The sequence below is a fragment of the Triturus cristatus genome, chromosome 8 (genome assembly GCF_964204655.1).
Source record: "Triturus cristatus chromosome 8, aTriCri1.1, whole genome shotgun sequence".
NCBI lineage: Eukaryota > Metazoa > Chordata > Amphibia > Caudata > Salamandridae > Triturus > Triturus cristatus.
In genome coordinates this window covers 1,158,503,017-1,158,524,497 of record NC_140591.1, presented here as the reverse complement: position 1 = coordinate 1,158,524,497, position 21,481 = coordinate 1,158,503,017, and the positions used below count along the sequence as shown (strand labels likewise).

General features: G+C 52.3%; 1 protein-coding gene across 1 annotated transcript in view; it reads right to left on the bottom strand.

Annotated features, from left to right (window-relative positions):
* LOC146805536 (lysozyme g-like) overlaps positions 1-20,063 on the bottom strand; it is a 220,662-nt gene extending 200,599 nt beyond the window's left edge. Inside the window, exon 1 of the mRNA XM_085622794.1 lies at positions 19,967-20,063. Within this exon, the coding sequence (XP_085478920.1) occupies positions 19,967-20,030 (64 nt within the window). The 5' untranslated portion in view covers positions 20,031-20,063. The remainder of the gene's footprint in view (positions 1-19,966) is intronic.
* Positions 20,064-21,481: the final 1,418 nt, after the last annotated feature.

Genomic DNA, 21,481 nt, shown 5'->3' with positions numbered 1-21,481 from the left:
CTGATTCATCGCTGGCTTGTTTCCTTTTAAAGAAACTGTGTCTCTCCAAGAGAACATTTGGTTCATCTGAAAATTGTTTCTTAAGCTTGCTTATTGCTTCAATGTACATGTTCCAGGTGCCATCACCGGAGGGTCTAGGAAAAGGAGGTAAGTTGTCAAAAAATTTCTGAGCAGCAACACCCAAATGATTGTAAAGAAGAGCGTGTTTCCTTTCTGGAGAAAATTCCTTTCCATCAATGGCAACCAGATAATTTTCACAAAATATGGATCCATTGTTTCCATTCAATTTCCGGTTTGCCAGGTTTTGTAGAAATGGAGGAGGATGTAATACACTATCTGAAGCAGACATGGCGACTCCCAGTAAAAGTGAGACTGTAAAATGGTGATTCCGTATTAATGGAATAATAAAAAAAAAAATTAAAAAAAAGTATTGTTCTCTTTTATAATTCTGCCGCTTTGTAATAAATCCTTTTATTGAATTAAAAAATGAGATAGAGTGGTTTTTTTTAAAATTCTTCTTGAAATTGACAATATAGAATAATGAGCCTTTGTATTGAATCCTTTCAGATAGCTTGGAAGGTTAGAGTGTGGAAGCAAAGACCTAAAAGAATGTTCACCAGTTAAAATTCCAAGAGAAGAGGCAACTTGTGGTACACTTCTGTTGCTATAAAGCCTTTGTTACAAAGTATGCTGGTTAGAATGCTGGAAACAAACACTTAAAGGAATGTTCCCCACTTAAAATTCCAAAAGAAGAAGCAACTTGTGGAACACTTCTGTTGCTAAGTAATGTTTATCTTCCAAAGAATGCAGATTTTTTAGAACGTTTTTGGCAGTCAGCGCGCGTATTGACTAAAGGATTCCAAGGCGCGTGAACCAATTAACATTCTCTTTGCCGGAATGCAGGAAGCAGCTTTGTTGCTTGGAGGCGTGCGGGAGGTGCGTATACAAAGCGCATTTAGAACAAGGCAGCTCGCGTTGGTTGCTAGGGAGCGCGTTTGTACACAGCGCGTGGAGAGCGTTGGTTGCTATGGAGCGTACGAACAGTAAATACAATTCTAGAATTTAGAAGAAAGGGACAGAGAAGAAAGACCTAAGAGAATGTTACAATAATTTTGTTGACATCATGCCTCATAATTATGATGACAAGGGGCCTAAAATACGCTCGCAAGGTGGTCTGAAAGTATTATTACACATTGAATGCATACACATGAATACAGCGCCCTGTGGGACACAAACCTGTTAATATCGACTGGTTGCCACAGGATGTCGTGGTTATTTATAAGTCAAAGGAAAATACCTTGTTTTAAGAAAGTCTATTGATCGAGATGACCCGGAGCATGTGAAGTGTTCCTACGAGGATCCCCCATTCTGTGTGATACACTGGTTGTGTGTGTACATGTGTACATCTCCCTCTAGGAGACAAACAGGTATAAGTGCTGCCCAGCCTGTCTGAATAGTGAAATGATGGAAGCTATCAATCTACTCTATTAGCTCTAAACCTTAAGTATTGGCTATGACCTATCTGCAGGCATAGCCAAAAAACCGGTTAGCTATTCACACATTTTTGTTAGCTTTTGCTCCCACATGGACTAAGATTCATGGAGTTTAAGAGACGTGTGATCGGTGCATAAATCAGAAATCAGCATAATAATCCATCTTCTATTTGGTAGAAACAATTCCATTATCAACCCGGTCATCTAGTCAGAGAATTCCATCATTAAGTCCCACCACATGGCTTCGTAATCTGTAAACCCACTTCTGTTCCCTCAGTAGGAGTAACCTTTTTGTATCTCCTGTGGAGTAATTGATTTTGGGTTCATCCAGCACCATCCAGGATAGGTCATTCACTGTGTAATGTTTCTCTAAATAGTGTGTTGTGAACTAGGTGTTAGATTTATGGCATCTAATGGTGCTCCTGCATTCCAAGATGCACACTTTAACCTTCCTTGTCGTCATGCCTATGTATTTTTTCTTGCAAGGGCACACTATTAAATAGATTACATTTTCTGAGTTGCAATTAGTGTGAACCCTCTGCTCCCATGAATAGGAGAGGCCCACATCAACACTTTTAGAATTCTCTGTCAGATGGCAGACATCACATGAACCACATCTAGTGTGTCCTGTAACTGGAGTAAAATCTAATCAACCTTGAGTTTCATTTGGTCTAGTAATGCAGGGTCGGTGTGAACCAGTAGATTTTTCAAGTTGACACTTTTCTTGTGGGATAATAAAGTTTTTGCAAATTGAGGCCATTGGAGTTCAATATCCACCAATTTTTTAAGTATCAGTTGTTTAATGTGGTGTGAAGCTGTATTGAAGGTTGTAACACATAGGTGCCGATCACGATCCGGTAAAAAATTCCCCCGTGCGACTCGTATCGGGTCTTTTTACCGTACGAATCGTACAAGTGCCGTACGAACTGGCAATCACGATTCGCATGGTAAAAAGTCCATACGAACCGCACCGGGAATCATTCCCCACACGTCCTCGGGTCGGAAAATGTGTCCGACACGTCCTCGGACGATTTACCTTACAAACGTAAAAATCCAAGTCCGACCGAGGAATCACGATCCATCCCGTGCGTCCGAGCCTACAACCGTATGGAAAAAACACCGTCCGCACCGAACACCAATAGCAACCATGGAGACATGTGCCCGCATACGCGCCCAACACTCCCCCCAGCCCCCGTACGTCCGACACGTACCCCCCGTATATGTATACCCCCACCCGTCTATGTACACCCCAGTACGTACCAGTCGTACCCCCACCCCAGTACGTGTCGTACCACCGTCAATGTACACCCCCCCACCCCTGTACGTGTCGTACCACCGTCAATGTACACCCCCCCACCCCTGTACGTGTCGTACCACCGTCTATGTACACCCCCCCACCCCTGTACGTGTCGTACCACCGTGTACCTACACCCCAGTACGTTCCAGTCGTACCCCCACCCCAGTACGTGTCGTACCACCGTCAATGTACACCCCCCACCCCTGTACGTGTCGTACCACCGTCAATGTACACCCCCCCACCCCTGTACGTGTCGTACCACCGTCTATGTACACCCCCCACCCCTGTACGTGTCGTACCACCGTCAATGTACACCCCCCCACCCCTGTACGTGTCGTACCACCGTCTATGTACACCCCCCCACCCCTGTACGTGTCGTACCACCGTCTATGTACACCCCAGTACGTTCCAGTCGTACCCCCACCCCAGTACGTGTCGTACCACCGTCAATGTACACCCCCCCACCCCTGTACGTGTCGTACCACCGTCTATGTACACCCCAGTACGTTCCAGTCGTACCCCCACCCCAGTACGTGTCGTACCACCGTCAATGTACACCCCCCCACCCCTGTACGTGTCGTACCACCGTCAATGTACACCCCAGTACGTTCCAGTCGTACCCCCACCCCAGTATGTGTCGTACCCCCCGTGTACCTACACCCCAGTACGTTCGAGCCACACCCCCACCCCAGTACGTGTCATAGCCCGTCTACCTACACCCCAGTACGTTCCAGTCATACCCCCACCCCAGTACGTGTCGTACCACCGTCAATGTACACCCCCCCACCCCTGTACGTGTCGTACCACCGTCTATGTACACCCCAGTATGTTCCAGTCGTACCCCCACCCCAGTACGTTCCTGGCGCACCCCCAACACAACCTCCTAAGTACGGAGCGCACCCCATGCCCCAACATCACAACCGCATGTACGAGTCGTACAAAGCCACACACAAGGACCAAATCGTACAACCAAATGGCCCATGTACACACCGTACACACGCACAAAACGCACGTACCCAACAAGGACAAAACAAAACAACTCAACAATACACCATTCGAAAGGCACACAGCCACTAAACATGGCCAACAACCACTAAAATAACACAATCACTGACCTGCAACTGTCAAAAACAAACAGAGGCCCAATACACCACCACTCCTTATAACACACCCACCCAAAATTCAAACACTGCCACACCCACCCATGGACCAATAAAAAGGGCCCACACACACAAACCATGAGCCTTTGCAACAGACCCACTGCTGCCAGACACCACAGAACCAGACTACAAGCGACACCACATCTTACACTTGCACACCTTCACACGACCACCCTCACAAACACCCTCTCATCACATTCACACACACACACAACCATCCACACCCCCCCAACATCCACACACCCCCCACACCCACACCATCCCCACCCACACCCCTCACCATGCCCACTACCAAGAATCCAAAGTTCAGTCACCGAGAGTTGGAGGTCCTTGTTGATCAAATCCTCAGAGTCGAGCCACAGATCTTTGGAACATTGGTCAGAAGCACCAGCCAGGCAGCCAAAACAGCCATGTGGCAGACCATCGTCGATGCTGTGAATGCTGTTGCGGACACCAGGAGGACCAAGCAGGATTGCCAGAACAGGTGGTACGATCTGCGGAGGAGGGTCAGAGCCAAGAGACAGGAGGAACACGACCAGGCCAACGCCACCGGAGGAGGGCCCTCCCGCAGACCCGTACAGTACCATCCCTGGGAGGAGAGGGTGATGGCCATACTGCCGGTGGAGGCAGTTGAAGGAGTAGAAGGACTCCGAGACCCGGGTGAGTACACAAACAACGCACCTCACATGGGGGGAACTGCAACCACAACCAAAATTAATAACAGGCACGCAACCACCACAAGCCATCGCATTACTCAACCACACTCCATGAGCAGGCACATGCCACTGCTGCCACCATGCCCCATGCACCCAGCTGGACAATGTCAAGTCACAGGCCACAGAAGACAACAACACATGACACGGTAACCCGGATGGCGGGAGGCTGGGCACCAAGAATCACATAGTGCGACTCCAAAGCAGACAACAATGCCCTCTGCCCATATGGCCTAGGTCACAGCCAGACAAACACTGTGTCCCAACACAGGAATGACTTGCCAGCAAATGGCGGATGCCTTGCATCAACACATGGGGGTGAAGGCACTGTTTTGCACATGCCAGCAGCTAATGAACAGCCAACAGTGTGAAAGAGTGGCAGCACACACCACCACAGCAGCAGCGCACAGACACACAGCAGACAAAATGGGTGCCTGGAGATCAGAAACAAACTCACATCAACAGGCCAAGGGCCACTCAAAGATCTGCTAACAGTGTGTGCCCAGGAAGCTGGGCCAAGGTGACAGAGGGTGACACACGGAGGGAGGGAGAGGGGGACACAGAGGGAGGGAGAGGGGGACACAGAGGGAGGGAGAGGGGGACAGAGAGGGAGGGAGAGGGGGACAGAGAAGGAGGGAGACACAGGGAGAGCAAATCAGTCCTGTGGTGTGTGGGAATGTCTGCTCGTCAGCAGGTGGACTGCGTGCATGTAGACAAGGGTGGCCAGTGCCAGAACACCCCCTCTTCATCATGGCAAAACGCAGGGCCATGTCACAACCTGTACACGAGCACAAGGACAGCCACCTGCATCATATGAGTGTGTGGATCCACTCCATGTGCACATGTACAGTGCTACAAGGAAGGCGCAAATGCATAGCTCGGCACACATGCACACTCCACTGCTGACTGCAGTCACACTTGACGCAGCAAGTAAGACTGTGCCACACATAGTTAAAGGGGCCAAATTGGTGCCCAAGGGACACACACATGCACAAGTGCACTGTGAGTGGAATGCAAGACAGATCCTAATTCCAAGAGGAAATGTGCCAACTTTGTAACGGATGAAACATGGATGTTGCATGGATCAAAATTAACATTTTCTCTCTCACACACAGGTCAACGTCGTGCTGCACCCCCCAACACTGGGGGGGAACACTCACAGGACCCGGATCTGCAGGAGACCGATCCCACCGGCAGCGACCACTCTCACCACTCTGCGGACGACCCCGACCGACCTGGCCCCTCTGGTGTCCAACCACCTGCAGCACCTGCGTCAGGTACAACCGTGCCAACCACCACCCCCACTCCTGCCACATCCCAGGAGACACCCAGGATCCCTGCCCCAACACCACAATGCAGCCAGGCTCGCCAGGAGGGACACGGTGTCCCGGGCACCCAGGAGGAGGCAGGCGACAACGCCAATGCCACCCCTCAGGGGTCCCGGAGACCCGATGTGCCCACAAGTGCAGGCCAGACGCAAGTGGGCAGGGGTGGTGGGAGTGGAGGACGGCGGAGGCGCGAGCCTGACCAGTTGGCTGGGGATCCGGTATTTTCACATGTCCGTAACATCCTGGACTCATACCGGCAGGACACCACGGGCATGGCCCAGGTTGTGTCCGTCCTCGAGGGGATCAAGGTCCAGCAGGCCCAGCAACATGCGGAGCTAATAGCCTGTCTACAGCTACACCAACGGAGGATGGAGGACAGACAGGCTGAGCAAGTGACGGCGTCCCAGGGGATTCACGCTGAACTCCGTCGGATGGCCGACACCATGGCCGACCCTCCCTGTGCCAGAAGGCGGAGAACATCACCACCCACAGGGAGGGATCATGAGGAGGAGGAGGAAACATCCGACGGAGCATCCCAGACGTCGTCACGGCCTGCTGCTGAGGTTCCCCGCAGGAAGCCGGGTCGTCCACGGAAAGGACCGTGAGGGTGGCTGCTACATCACCATCGCCCAGGACACCTGGCCTGGCACCTGGCCCACTGGAGCAACAGCATCACAGCATCAAGAGACATTCTCTGCCACATGGCCCTGCTGGTCACTGGCTGACCAATGTTGACAAAGACTGTGGCATGGACTCTGAGGATTTCCAATGGCAAGGACACCAACTCCCCTACTGAACTTTGGATTCCCTAATCCCGGAAAGCCCCCCACTTTTCCCCCCCCCCCCCCCTAATAAATCACACTATTAAGAGTAGATGCCTGCTGGTAGCATTATTACCTAACATGTGTCTTGTACAGTCTAAACATGCCTGAGTCATCTGTTCACTTCAACCATCCACACCCTGGGGCCTGAGTCTGGCACAGGACACATGGGTCACAGTTTATTAGGCAAGACAGACATGGAGCACCATACACACCCGTGATGTGCAGAACCAGCTGAGGGGGTGGCCGAACAACCGTGCTGACAGACACATTGAGTACAGCAACAGTCATGCGCAGAGGTCAGGGAACCTGGCCCGTGTCCTGGGGGGCACCCAGGTACGTGTAGACAGGTGGCAGAACCATGTCCTGCAAGCTTGAGTCCGGTGGATGCAGAGAATGGGGGCCTGGACAACGTTGGATGCATGGGGATGGCACATGTCACACTACCCACACAGTCATGGACATCATGCCCAATACACAGTCTCAGCACACACACACAGCTTGCATCTTGCCACTCGACACATTGACACATAGCCACAATCTGGGAATACCATGCCAGACATGCAGGATGCACCGTGCCAACACACCAGCATTGACTGAGCAGAGGCACCTTGGAGGCATAGGGACACCTTTAATAGTCATGTTTTTGGGATTGCAGAGGCAACTTGAAGTACACATGAACACATCATGTGGAGTAACATGTGGCTCAAACACTGGCACCCCCCTTCTGCAGCACAAATGCGTGATAGCCATGGTACTGGCACACAAGCGTCGGCTAACAGCTAAATACCCACAGCTGCACACGGAGAGCCTGCCATACACCATAGATCCGCTGATGTGGAAGTCCCACGCCATGTCAAGCCAATGTCAACCGTATGTGTCCGAGGGCAGTGTCACACACATTGATGCCATCATCACAATCCACCATCCCATCACTGATGACTGACAACCAGGCAGCCCATCTATTCTGGTGTACCCAGCTGCATGTCGTGTCCCATGGGGATGCCACATGACTGCAGAGGAACCAAACCCCGACCTGGGCAGTGTGCACACATCGTGAACAACTGCCACACCCAATACACCCCAGATGCATCCCTTACCCCATGGAGACTTCCAAACGTGTCCGTGCCTGTAACGCTGAGTCAGCCCACGATGCCATGTCCATGAGGAATAGCAGTGCCACAACAATGCAACCAGCAGATGGCATGCGCAGGTACCTGGGGAAGAGAGACACACAAGAAGTCAGCCACAAAAAGCACAGCCACTTGCATGTGCATTGACTCGACACATGTATGGATGACAACATGCTAGGTCACAATTATGACTGGGGAAATACTACCATCACTGCCACCATCACTCCAGTGACACACCCACACACACCTCTGACTCATGTGCCATACATGCAGGTGGACACACACATCACAACACATGCCACACGGGGACCAAGGCGTGCACACTCAGACACTGGTACTCACCACTAAGCAAAGAAGTCGCGTATGAGCCGAGTCCGGATGTCCTCTTGCGGCTCCGCATCCTCCACATCACTAGCCCCATTGCCAAGCCCTTCGTCCTCCACGGGTGGATGGTCCTCGTCATGTTGATTCAGGATGAGTGGCACAGCTCTTTCAACTGCCATGTTGTGCAGCATGCAGCAGACCATGAAGATCTTGCAAACCTTTGCCGGGGCATATGGGAGTGCGCCGCCGGTCTTGTGGAGGCACCGGAATCGGCTCTTCAGCATGCCAAACGTCCTCTCTATCACTCGCCTTGTCCGGCCATGGGCGGTGTTGTAGCGGAGCTGGGCCGGCGTGATGGGGTTGCGGAGAGGTGTCAGCAGCCAAGGCATGTTGGGATAGCCAGCGTCCCCTAAATGGAAAGCACATGGATATCGTTAGAACTGGCGAAGCGGTAGTGCTGCTCGGCCAAACAGAATACACGACAGACAGACTGTACCCACCAACAACACATGCTCGTTCGTTGCGCAGCTGCATCATCATATCAGGCATCCCGCTACGCCTCATGATGTAGGCATCGTGTGCTGATCCTGGGAAACGAGCACAGACATGTGAAATCACCATGTTGGACAGACACACCACAAGGGCATTGATGGAGTGGTAGTGCTTCCGATTGCGGTACGCCACCTCCCGTGCGTGTGGTGGTACCAAACCTACATGTGTCCCATCTATGGACCCAATGACATGGGGCATCCCTCCCAGGGCATAGAAACCACGCTTGACCTCAGTCATCTGTTCAGGGGTTGGGAACTTGATGAAGTCATCCAGGTGAATCAACATGGCCTCCAAGAAATCATGCAGCACACCGCTGAACATGCTCTGGGACATGCCACCAACATGAGCTATGGTATTTTGGAAGGTACCCGTGGCAAGGAAATGTAGGGCAGCCATTACCTTCAGCTGGGGTGTCAGTGCCGTAGGATACCTGTGCTGCGGTTGCAGGTGTGGTGCCAGTCTCGCCGTCAGCTCCAGAATCAACGGTTGGGTGAAGCGGTAGAGCCTGATCCTGTCATTCTCCTGCATGGTGGCCAAGTCTGGAATTCTTCGGGCAACAGGAGGCGCTCTGCAGTAATTTGGAAGTGACAAGGAAGAGTGAGTGCACTACGAGAACAACACATGTCTACTGAGCACATGTAAATCTGGCAATACACACATGCCACATAGGGAGTCAGGCATGTGCTACATGCCCAGGACACGTATGGATGCAAGGTGACACTCCTTCCAAGACCCAGCTACACACGGTGATTGAGAACCTCCCCATGCCACGCCATGGAAATAGCTGTGTCCCAGTGCAAGTGCACTGCCCGACGCAAGACAGGATTGACATACACCCACACATCAGCAGAAGTGTGATGCCGATTGCAGAGACTGGCAGCGGAACACTTGAGCCACAGGTCACATGACATTACACTAGTCCAGCCCACACACCTTGCCATGAAGGTGCACATGTCATGACTCACCACACATTCCTTGTGAGTTTGCTGACATGGCCTTGTCACGCTACTCCGTGTCCCTTGCATACATGTGCACCTCACATCCGAGAACACATGTGGCATGGTGTTGGGAACAGTGTGCAATGACAATCTACACACAGCCACATGTTGGTTGCTGCAACGGCTGCAGCTTTTGAGGGTGCTACAACATCAACCTGATGTAAATTCCGGACACATATATGGCATAGTCACATTGTGCACTGTGGGTAGTGATAAGTCATGTGTCATGACCCCTGTACCTGGCATCATGGGACACTTCCGTGTGTTGGTGTCGGTGCCATGCCAGTGACGCTCACCCCAAGTGCGCAGTCCCACATGCACACATGTCAAAGGAGTCAAGGGCATGCCTGGCACACATTGCACCCTCACACAGTGCACATGTACACATCTCATCATACATCTGGTGCCTTCTCCACTCAGGAGGCATGTTCCACATCACAGCCTGTGACACCTGTGCCCCACACATGTGGTAATGCACAGACGATGCCTTGATGTCCATTCCTGGACAAGTATGTCCATCCATGGACAAGTTTGTCCGCCCTATTCCTACATGTGTGTCGCCTATCACCACAGTGATGTGTAAAATCCGCCGTACTGCTGCTGAGAGGGCCTGTGCATGTTCCCAAATCACTGTGGGAGTGCTGCCGTATGTGTACCCATCGTGATGGCGAGCGTAGATGCGAGTGTACGGTCCGTACCACTACGGGTACGCATACGCGTGCAGACCCATAGTGATGGAGAGCGTAAATGTGAGTGTACGGTCCGTACCACTACGGGTACGCGTGCAGACCCATAGTGATAGAGAGCGTAGATGCGAGTGTACGGCCCTATCACTATGGGTCTGCACGCGTATGCGTACCCGTAGTGGTACGGACCGTACACTCGCATCTACGCTCACTATCACTATGGGTCTGCACGCGTATGCGTACCCGTAGTGGTACGGACCGTACACTCGCATCTACGCTCACTATCACTATGGGTCTGCACGCGTATGCGTACCCGTAGTGGTACGGACCGTACACTCGCATCTACGCTCACTATCACTATGGGTCTGCACGCGTATGCGTACCCGTAGTGGTACGGACCGTACACTCGCATCTACGCTCACTGTCACTACGAGTACGCATACGCGTGCAGACCCATATTGATGGAGAGCGTAGATGCGAGTGTACGGTCCGTACCACTACGGGTACGCATACGCGTGCAGACCCATAGTGATAGAGAGCGTAGATGCGAGTGTACGGTCCGTACCACTACGGGTACGCATACGCGTGCAGACCCATAGTGATGGAGAGGGTAGGCATGCATGTACGGGCCGTTGCCATGCATTTGGGGTGCCCTAGGGCCCCCACACGCACCGTACCTGTGTGTGATGCTCCAAATTACATAGGGGACAAGTATTAAGGCCTACATGCATGCTGGTTGTCATGGAGACCAAGTTCAAAATTCAAAATTGTTCTGGAAGGTGCACAGCAGAAGTCAGTTGGAATTTGTCTACTTTGTTGCAATGTGTTTGTGGGGCTGACATCATGCAGGAGAATGAAACCGATAGAGAACACACAGACTGCTAGGTTTGTAGGGATTGGTGGAAACATAGGATGCAAATGTGAGTGACCAATCTCTCTGTACTCCTGTGCATGAGACTGGGCAGAAGGGCACATATAAGGCAGCCAGGTCCCATGAGGGAGCACTTGCCTGCACATCTTTGCATTCGTCGACCCAGCTGCTGCTACTGATTCCCTGGAACCATGTCAAGGGCTGTGGAGAGGACACAGCCATTCACCCTGGAGGAGAACATGGCTCTGCTGGATGTGATCCTCCCACAGTACCCCATGCTGTATGGGCGACCAGGGTATCAGGTGAGTGCATAGGCCACTGCCACAGACTGTCCCTATGTTGTGACTGTGACTTCTGCCATTGCGTCCAGGTGTAACACACATGCCATGTACTGTCGGGGGGGTCCCAGGGGGGGGGTGCCTGATGTCTCCCAGCAGTGCCCTGAGACAGGAGGGGTGGGGGCCTATCACTCACAGCAGTGCCCTGAGACAGGAGGGGTGGGTACAGAGTGCTCCCAGCAGTGCCCTGAGACAGGAGGGGTGGGTACAGTGTGCTCCCAGCAGTGCCCTGAGACAGGAGGGGTGTGTGCCTATCACTAACAGCAGTGCCCTGAGACAGGAGGGGTGGGTACAGAGTGCTCCCAGCAGTGCCCTGAGACAGGAGGGGTGGGTGTGATGCACAGTGTGAGCCTTGTTCATTGATTGTGACATTGCCATCATTCCACCTGTGTACCCACTGTGGCACGTAGTGCTTTTTCCCCTCAACAGGGGATGATGTCCCTATGACAAAGGTGCAATGCGTTGGCTGCATGACATGCCTTGTTGTAACCAGCTAATTTGTACCCATATGTCTCTCTGTGACATGTGGCTGGTGTATTGATGTTGTGTCACTTGTTCTACCTCACAGGTGGGCGCCACTGCCAAGGAGCAGATCTGGCTGACCGCCGTCAGTGCCGTGAGGCGTGTGGATGGTCGGAGGCGGAGCCTGCCCCAGGTGAGGAAACGCTGGCAGGATATCCGGTGCTGGACGCGGAGGATTGCACGGCTCCTGCTGGGGGACTCACCTGAGAGCCACAAGAACCGCGGCCGCCGCCGTCTGAGCCACCTCCACAGGCGTGTGCTGCCGGTGGTCTTTCCAGACCTGGAGAGGCGCTTACAGGCGATGCAGCAGCCGGAAGGGGGTAGGTACATGTGTGTTTGTTGTGTGTCACCGGCATTTGTAAGGGCACAGTAGCATGAATTCACTGGCAGGGTTTAAAGGTGCTGTGCAGATCCTGTTTGCCCCAGTATAGCGCTGTGCCCCTGCCACCCTTTCCCTCCTTGCAATGTGTTCCCTGGTCTGTGTGTAGTCACTCCTCCACAGGGTAATGTAGGCTGGCGCTTTGTCCACGGGAACAATGTCTGTAGCATCATGTGTGGGGGTGGTGTGTAACAGGTTGTGGGACATTGCCTGTGCACTGTCAAGTTCACTGCATGTGGGTTCCATATCAGTTGGCACTGATGCTGACTCCAGACATGGGAGTTGGTCTCTCATGTGTCATGCCTTACAGCGCGCATGTCCCATGTAGTGGCCTGTGACATGATGTGCATGAGTGTGCGATACACATAGTGCAGGGATGGTGACGTGTGTTGCAGTCATTACCATTCAGTAGCATGTAGTTGCGTGCCCACTACTGTCCCCTGGGGCACCTTTTCCTCAGTGGTGTATGTGTCATCATAAACGTGGCCACTGTCAGTGTCTACAGCGTAAGTTGTGCTCTCTGCCATTGTCCCCTGTCACCATGTATATAGACGTGCTATTTTGTACAGGTGTCCACTGTGCAGCCTGACCTGATTGTCCTTCTTCATACTCACAGTTGCCAGTGCCTGTGTGTCTTGCTATACTCATCTGAGGATGGGCACTGGTACCACATTATTTGTACAGGCGCACCTTGGCTGTTTGGCGTTCAATCTCGCTTTTTGCCTGCCCCTGTGTGTATCACCCAGACTATGAGATGTTGGTGCCACCTGTGTCTCAACAATTTGCCTCGTGTAGGGTCTTGTTGGGGCGGGCAATGCCTATGTGTTAAATCCTGATTACCACTTGCTGGGTCTGGGCAGTGTGTGATGTGTCTGGACACACACGCAATGTGCAGTGACAGAGTCATGTTGTGCATGTTTTCAGCATTACCTATGCAGCATGTGTCTCAAGTTCATGGATATGGTCCCTGGTCATCGGAATTTTCGCCAACGCTGTGTGGTGCAGATGCAGTGCTGGATTGTCCCCAGGGCCTGGGTGCTATGTCAGACTCCTTTTCCTGTGTTTAGCTATTGTCTCATGCTCTCCATGGTATTTCAGTGGCATGGTGGCTCAACCAACTGTGTGTTTCATGCCCTACATCGGTACCCTGTTCAGTAGATGTTAGGGATCTTCCTTTTCAGGCCATGCAATGTTACCTATGTGGATTGGACTCATGTGACAGATGTGTACAGATGTCTGATTATTTCTGTCTCTCCACCCTGCCCACCAGCATCGTCGGGGGACACAGAGGGAGACATGGACACAGACCAGGCGGAGGGACCGAGCACCAGTGCCAGCCGTGACATCGGGTCTGGCACATCGAGTGGTACAGAGGCGGAGGAGAGTGTGGCCGAGGACCTGTCGACTGGCACATCAGACTACGAAGCTGACAGGTCCGGGGACGATGTCTCCGAGTGGGCGGAGGCTGCACCAGCAGCTGACAGCGGAACAACACCTCGCACCGCCCCCTCAGTTTCCACCAGCCGCCTCCCACTTGCTCGTGTCCCTTCCCAGCGTGCCCGGTCACAGCATGTCTCCTTCCTGCCAGGCACCGCACCCCCTGCCCCTGTCTCCACTGCTGCCGCCAATGCAGAGTCTGTGGACATCCAGCGGCAACTGCAGGTTGGTCAGGCTGCGATCCTTAATGTCCTCCATGCCCACGGCAAAACCCTCACCAACATCGAGGCTTTCTTGGAGGGCATTCATTCATCGCAGGCTGACCAACGCAACTTGCTGAGGTCCATCGACTCCACACTGACTGCAGCAGTGGGTCTCCTGCAGCGCGACCTCCCCCCACCTACCCCTGCCCCATCCACACTTCCCACTCCCATGCCTGTCACACGTACACCCAGACGTCGGCATGCACCCACATCAACAGACACGGGCACCACACCAGCAGGGAAGGTCCACCGCACTCCTCCTGACACGCACACACAGGGTGAGGTAGGCACACCCACTGGGTCGGGGGGCAAACGTGTGACACGCAGCCATAGTGGGAGTCCGCATTCCACCCAGTCCACTCCCTCCAAATCCCCTCCCCTCAGCTCTCCTGGCCACATCTCCCCCAAGGACACCTTCATGGCCGCTCTGTCCCTGAGCCCCACAGTTACACCACCACGCAAGCGGTCAAGGAGGTCCCCGGTCAGGGTGGTTGAGTCTCCCCCCCTGTCTCCACCCTCCCCCGGTGGCGCTGCGACCCATCCCTCTGACCCCCCCCCCTCCTTGGGGCCTGAGGTCCCTTCGGGTGCAGGGGACTCCCTGGAGGACCTTGCAAAGGTGTGTAGTGCCATCCTGGCCTCCGCCTTTGGCACTGACCCACCCCCTGTGGTGGAGTCCTCCATCCCTGCACCCACAACGCCGCCCCTTTGCCCTGATGTCCCTGCGGTGCCTGTTGCTTCCCCCCCCCCTGATGCCCTCACCAGTGTGGAAGACGATGCCATTTGACTGTGCAGGCAATGTAGGGGACACGCATCCCACTGTGTCCCCCATCCAGCTGAGAATCATTGACTGCCCTATGGGCTTTGTGAAGATTGAACTGCCTGCGATCCACGGACATTGTGCTCATGCTGAATAAAGCTTAATTTTGTTTTCATTATCACACTACTGCTATGCTGGTATTGGTGTTGGTGGGGCTGCTACATGGTTTTGGGTGGTGTGTAAGGGTTTGGGTGTGTGGGATGTGTAGTAGTGTACTGCCCATTGGTGGGACCCTGTGATCTGTGTGCCATCACAAGGTGTTGGCTAACTTTCTTTGTTCATGTAAGCAGTTACTGCATGGTGCACTTGTCCCAGGGTGTATTCCTTCCTCTGTGTACCCAGCTTTCTTCCCTGCAGGGTGTTCCCAATGTTTAGCGCAGAGCTGTGTCTACATGAGCTGTGTGTGTGACGGAGCCCTTCTACTTTGGCCATGCATGCAGGGCCATGTCTCCACCTGCGACAATCGTGGCATCCTTGGTGATCACTGTACTTGTGTGTGGAGTCTGTTGACATGAGTTCATGGGGACATGTTCCCTTGTAGCCAGTATGCATGTGGATAATTCTGGCCTCACACACATGTGTTACATCCCTCCTGTATCAGGGCACTGCTGGGAGTGATGGGCACCCACCCCTCCTGTCTCAGGGCACTGCTGGGAGGGCTCTGCACACACCCCTCCTGGGTCTGGACACTGCTGGGGGGACTCTGCACACACCCCTCCTGGGTCTGGACACTGCTGGGAGGACTCTGCACCCACCCCTCCTGTCTCAGGGCACTGCTGGGAGGACTCTGCACACACCCCTCCTGTCTCAGGGCACTGCTGGGAGGACTCCACACCCACCCCTCCTGTCTCTGGGCACTGCTGGGAGGACTCTGCACACACCCCTCCTGGGTCTGGACACTGCTGGGAGGACTCCACACCCACCCCTCCTGTCTCAGGGCACTGCTGGGAGGACTCTGCACCCACCCCTCCTGTCTCAGGGCACTGCTGGGAGGACTCCACACCCACCCCTCCTGTCTCTGGGCACTGCTGGGAGGACTCTGCACACACCCCTCCTGGGTCTGGACACTGCTGGGAGGACTCTGCACCCACCCCTCCTGTCTCAGGGCACTGCTGGGAGGACTCTGCACACACCCCTCCTGGGTCTGGACACTGCTGGGAGGACTCCACACCCACCCCTCCTGTCTCAGGGCACTGCTGGGAGGACTCTGCACCCACCCCTCCTGTCTCAGGGCACTGCTGGGAGGACTCCACACCCACCCCTCCTGTCTCTGGGCACTGCTGGGAGGGCTCTGCACACACCCCTCCTGGGTCTGGACACTGCTGGGGGGACTCTGCACACACCCCTCCTGGGTCTGGACACTGCTGGGAGGACTCTGCACCCACCCCTCCTGTCTCAGGGCACTGCTGGGAGGACTCTGCACACACCCTCCTGTCTCTGGGCACTGCTGGGAGGACTCTGCACACACACCTCCAATTTCTGGATATGTACGCTTGGGACATACACGGTGTGGGTGCGCTCCATGCATTCGAGGTGAGGGTACGGGTCGTACTTACACTGTTGGGGTGGGGGGTACGCTCCATGCATACGCGGGTGAGGGTTCGTGTCGTACTTACACTGTTGGCATGGGGGGTACGCTCCATGCATACGCGGGTGGGGGTACGGGTCGTACTTACACTGGTGGGGGTGGGGGTACGGTCCGTACGTCCGCGGGTGAGGGTTTGAGTCGTACTTACACTGTTGGGGTGGGGGGTACGCTTCTTGCATACGCGGGTGGGGGTACGGGTCGTACTTACACTGTTGGCATGGGGGGTACGCTCCATGCATACGCGGGTGGGGGTACGGGTCGTACTTACACTGGTGGGGGTGGGGGTACGGTCCGTACGTCCGCGGGTGAGGGTTCGAGTCGTACTTACACTGTTGGGGTGGGGGGTACGCTCCTTGCATACGCGGGTGGGGGTACGGGTCGTACTTACACTGTTGGCATGGGGGGTACGCTCCATGCATACGCGGGTGGGGGTACGGGTCGTACTTACACTGGTGGGGGTGGGGGTACGGTCCGTACGTCCGCGGGTGAGGGTTCGAGTCGTACTTACACTGTTGGGGTGGGGGGCACGCTCCATGCATACGCGGGTGGGGGTACGGGTCGTACTTACACTGTTGGCATGGGGGGCACGCTCCATGCATACGCGGGTGGGGGTACGGGTCGTACTTACACTGTTGGCATGGGGGGTACGCTCCATGCATACGCGGGTGGGGGTACGGGTCGTACTTACACTGTTGGCATGGGGGGTACGCTCCATGCATACGCGGGTGGGGGTACGGGTCGTACTTACACTGGTGGGGGTGGGGGTACGGTCCGTACGTCCGCGGGTGAGGGTTCGAGTCGTACTTACACTGTTGGGGTGGGGGGTACGCTCCTTGCATACGCGGGTGGGGGTACGGGTCGTACTTACACTGTTGGCATGGGGGGTACGCTCCATGCATACGCGGGTGGGGGTACGGGTCGTACTTACACTGGTGGGGGTGGGGGTACGGTCCGTACGTCCGCGGGTGAGGGTTCGAGTCGTACTTACACTGTTGGGGTGGGGGGCACGCTCCATGCATACGCGGGTGGGGGTACGGGTCGTACTTACACTGTTGGCATAGGGGGAAAGCTCCATGCATACGCGGGTGGGGGTACGGGTCGTACTTACACTGTTGGCATGGGGGGTACGCTCCATGCATACGCGGGTGGGGGTACGGGTCGTACTTACACTGTTGGCATGGGGGGTACGCTCCATGCATACGCGGGTGGGGGTACGGGTCGTACTTCCACTGTTGGCATGGGGGTACGGTCCGTACGTCCGCGGGTGAGGGTTCGAGTCGTACTTACACTGTTGGGGTGGGGGTACGCTCCATGCATACGCGGGTGGGGGTAGGGTCCGTACATATCCGTCCCCACGCTATGTGATGCTTGTGCGGGCCGTACCCAGGCCTTTGCCACGTGGGTACGATCCGTCCCGCCATTGTTGGGGTGACGTGTGTGTGGGCGTGGTACGACTCGTACCCACGCTCTTGAGGCGTGGGTACGGGACGTACCTGTCTGGTTGTGTTGCCGGTTCGCGTGGTGACGGACTTCCGTTGTGGCGGTCGCTGGCTTATCAGGACACACCCCCACCCCCTCGTGGTGACCAGGGCATGGGAGTCAGGTATGTCCAGGCCATGTGTGACTTATGTGGTTGTTTTGTGGTCTGCCCTGGTCGTGCCACCCCCACCCCACCCCACTTTCCCCCCTCCCTTAGTTATTCTGACCTTCTGCGGCGTCTTCGTCGGTGCCTGTAGAGCAGGTGGACTGCTATGAGGGCAGGGATGACTCGTAGGTTCGGGTCCATGTCTGTCCGTCGCGTACTGGTACTCCAATCGCGTCGTCCTGTCGCGTACGGGTCCTCCTTGGTGGCGTCGTCCTGTGTGTCCGTCACGTACTGGTCCTCCTTGTTCGCGTCGTCGTCTGTCCGTCGCGTACTGGTGGTCCTTGTTCGCGTCGTCCTGATTTCCCGGCAGTTTTTGGCTGCCGCAAAATATTCACCGTGCGGGGTGACGTCGGTGTGAATCGTGATTCCTGGGTCGTGAATGGCTGGCTGCGAGCGTCCCGACGTCAGGTCGGCACTTTCCCGGATCGCATTGGTAGGTGTTTTTTTGTTCGGTCGGACTTTTTTACGAATCGTACGGTCATGGTGTACCCGTGCGAATCGTAATTCCTTGTTTGTAGAAATTGACGACCGGGTACGCGTCGGACGGAGAATATGCTCCGTCCGACGGTTCGTACCCGGTTTTTACCGGATCGTGATCGGCACCATACTGTGTTGGAAACCGTTGCTTTTTTAACCCTCTACAACAGGTTTTCCCTGTTAGCATTCATGGTTCTCTTTCTGGCTTGTTTTAGGATGGAAGCTCCCAAAACAGAGCAGGAAGTTTTTGTCTGTAGGTTTATGGTAGATACAGGTGGAAAGTCTTCCTCCTCTAGGACAATGATCAAGTCTAGGAATGGCAACTCTGTTTTAGTGATGGTTGATGTGAAATGCAGTAACGGATTGCGGTCACTCAACCATTCGAGAAATTCATGCACTGTTGACTCATCACCCCCTCCATATCACTAGGACGTCATAAATCTACGCCATAGTTTGATGTGTTGGAACCACGGGTTTCCCTCGCTGTAAATGTGTTCCTTTTCAAATGCTCCGACGTAAAGGCCTGCCAAACTTGGGGCGAAGGCAATCCCCATGGAAGTACAATGGGTCTGTAGATGTAGTACCCTCAAATTACAAGAAATTCTTTAGTGAGAGCAATTTCTGGCAGGTTCAAGATGAATGCCTGTGGAGTTTTATATAGCCATTCCTCTGCATATAAGAGGTCCTCGAGAACCCTGAATGTTTCTCTCTGGGGGAATATTCATATAGAGTGCCTCGATGACACATGACATCTTCCCAGACTGGACAACCAGATAGGAGACTTGCACAGACACATGCCCACAATACAGCCTCACCCCAGTTTGAACACCCCGCCGCCAGCGCCCATCATGTAGGGGATCTGGACACACCATAAAAGGGGGTTTATGATACCCACCGTCAATGTACTGCATGTTACCTGGCACACTATTGGACTGTACCAGCACAACACCAATGATGATGATGAGGACAATATATAGGATACTTGTTATGCCCTAACCCTCCCCTTCTCCCCCCCCTTGTCCCCACCGCAGTATAATTGTATCAGTTTTTCTCTTCATGCTCTTTAGGAATGAAATGGTACCTACCACAATATGATAGCCTGCAAGGAATGAAAGGGAACCTACCACAATATGCTAGCTTGTCTTGCATTGCAGTTGCGCAGTTAGCTCCAGTTGTCGGCACCTCCATGATTTTTCCAAAGCATCCCGTTCCTGCGGTGATGCCTAGAGGGGGTGAAGAAAACATATCTTGCCTTAATTGCGCTGTTTACCCCATTCTGAATGTGTGAATGCTCATGAGCTGGCATAGCTAGCTCCTTCTGACCCATTTAAATTATACTGCACCCATTTAATGCTATTAATATCAAATCTTCTGGGAACATCGCACCAGTTGGGGTGAGTGGTATTGAGACAGAATATCGAGTTGAAAATGTCGGCTTACACAAATATCGAGTTGGAAATATAGCCACACAGAAATATTGATGCAAGAATATCGTGGTCAAAAATATCGAATTTAAGGCAAGAAATATCCTTTTCAAAAATATAGAAGTCATTAATATCGTTTGCACAAATATAGTTGTTTAAAATATCGATTTTTTATTTAGTGTTATGTATTTCAGTTTATATTTTAAATGTATGTGATGTCTGTTTTTTTGTATAAGTATAGTTTATGTTTTTAATATATGTGTTTTATTTTAAGTGCATTTTTCATTTTATAGTTCCGTAGCGGGTTGTGGGTTTATAGGGGAATAGGGTGGAAAGTAATTTCATTATAATAAATTAATGATTATTTTTTGTTTATTATTTTTTATTTAATTAAGTTTTTATAGTGTTAATTGGGGGAATTAATTTATTTGTAATTGATTATAAATTGTTAGTTAATGAATATTAATTAAATAATTAGTAATTAATGATGGTAATTGCGTAATTTATTTTAGGTGCGGGTTGTGGGGGTAATAGTGGGGTTTATAGTGGTGAAGGGTGGGATGTAATTTTTGATTAATTAATAATTCATTGTTAATTTATACTAATTAATTGATTGAAACTTAATTATGGAAATTGTGTACTTCATTTTAGGGTCTGGTTGTGGGGTTTATAGTGGTAAAGAGTGAGAAGTAATTTCTGTTTAATTAATTAATAATGAGTCGATCATTAATATTAATTAATTAATTGAAAATTTAATATGAAAATTGTGTAATTAATTTTAGGTGTGGGTTGTAGTGTTTCGAGGGGTAAAGGGTGGGAAGTAATTTATTTTTAATTAATTAATAATTAGTTGATCATTAATATTAATTAACTAATTAATATTTACTTAGTGTATTTGTTTATTTTTGTTGTGTGTGGGTTTTACTTTTATAGAGATACAGTGTGGGGAGTAAATAAATTTTACTTACTTTATAAATAGTTGTTAAATACGATTAGTTTTTTAATTGAAAGTAAGTTTTAATTGTGTAATTAATTTTTTTACAGTTTAATTTCAGCAGTGGGTTGTGGGGATTATAGGGGTAAAGTGTGGGTAATTAATTAATTTTTATGAGTTTTAATGTATTTATAATTTATAATCTTTCTTTAATTGGTAATTAATTTTGTTAATTATGGAAGTAAATTAAAAAAAAAATTAGATGTGGGTTATAATTAATT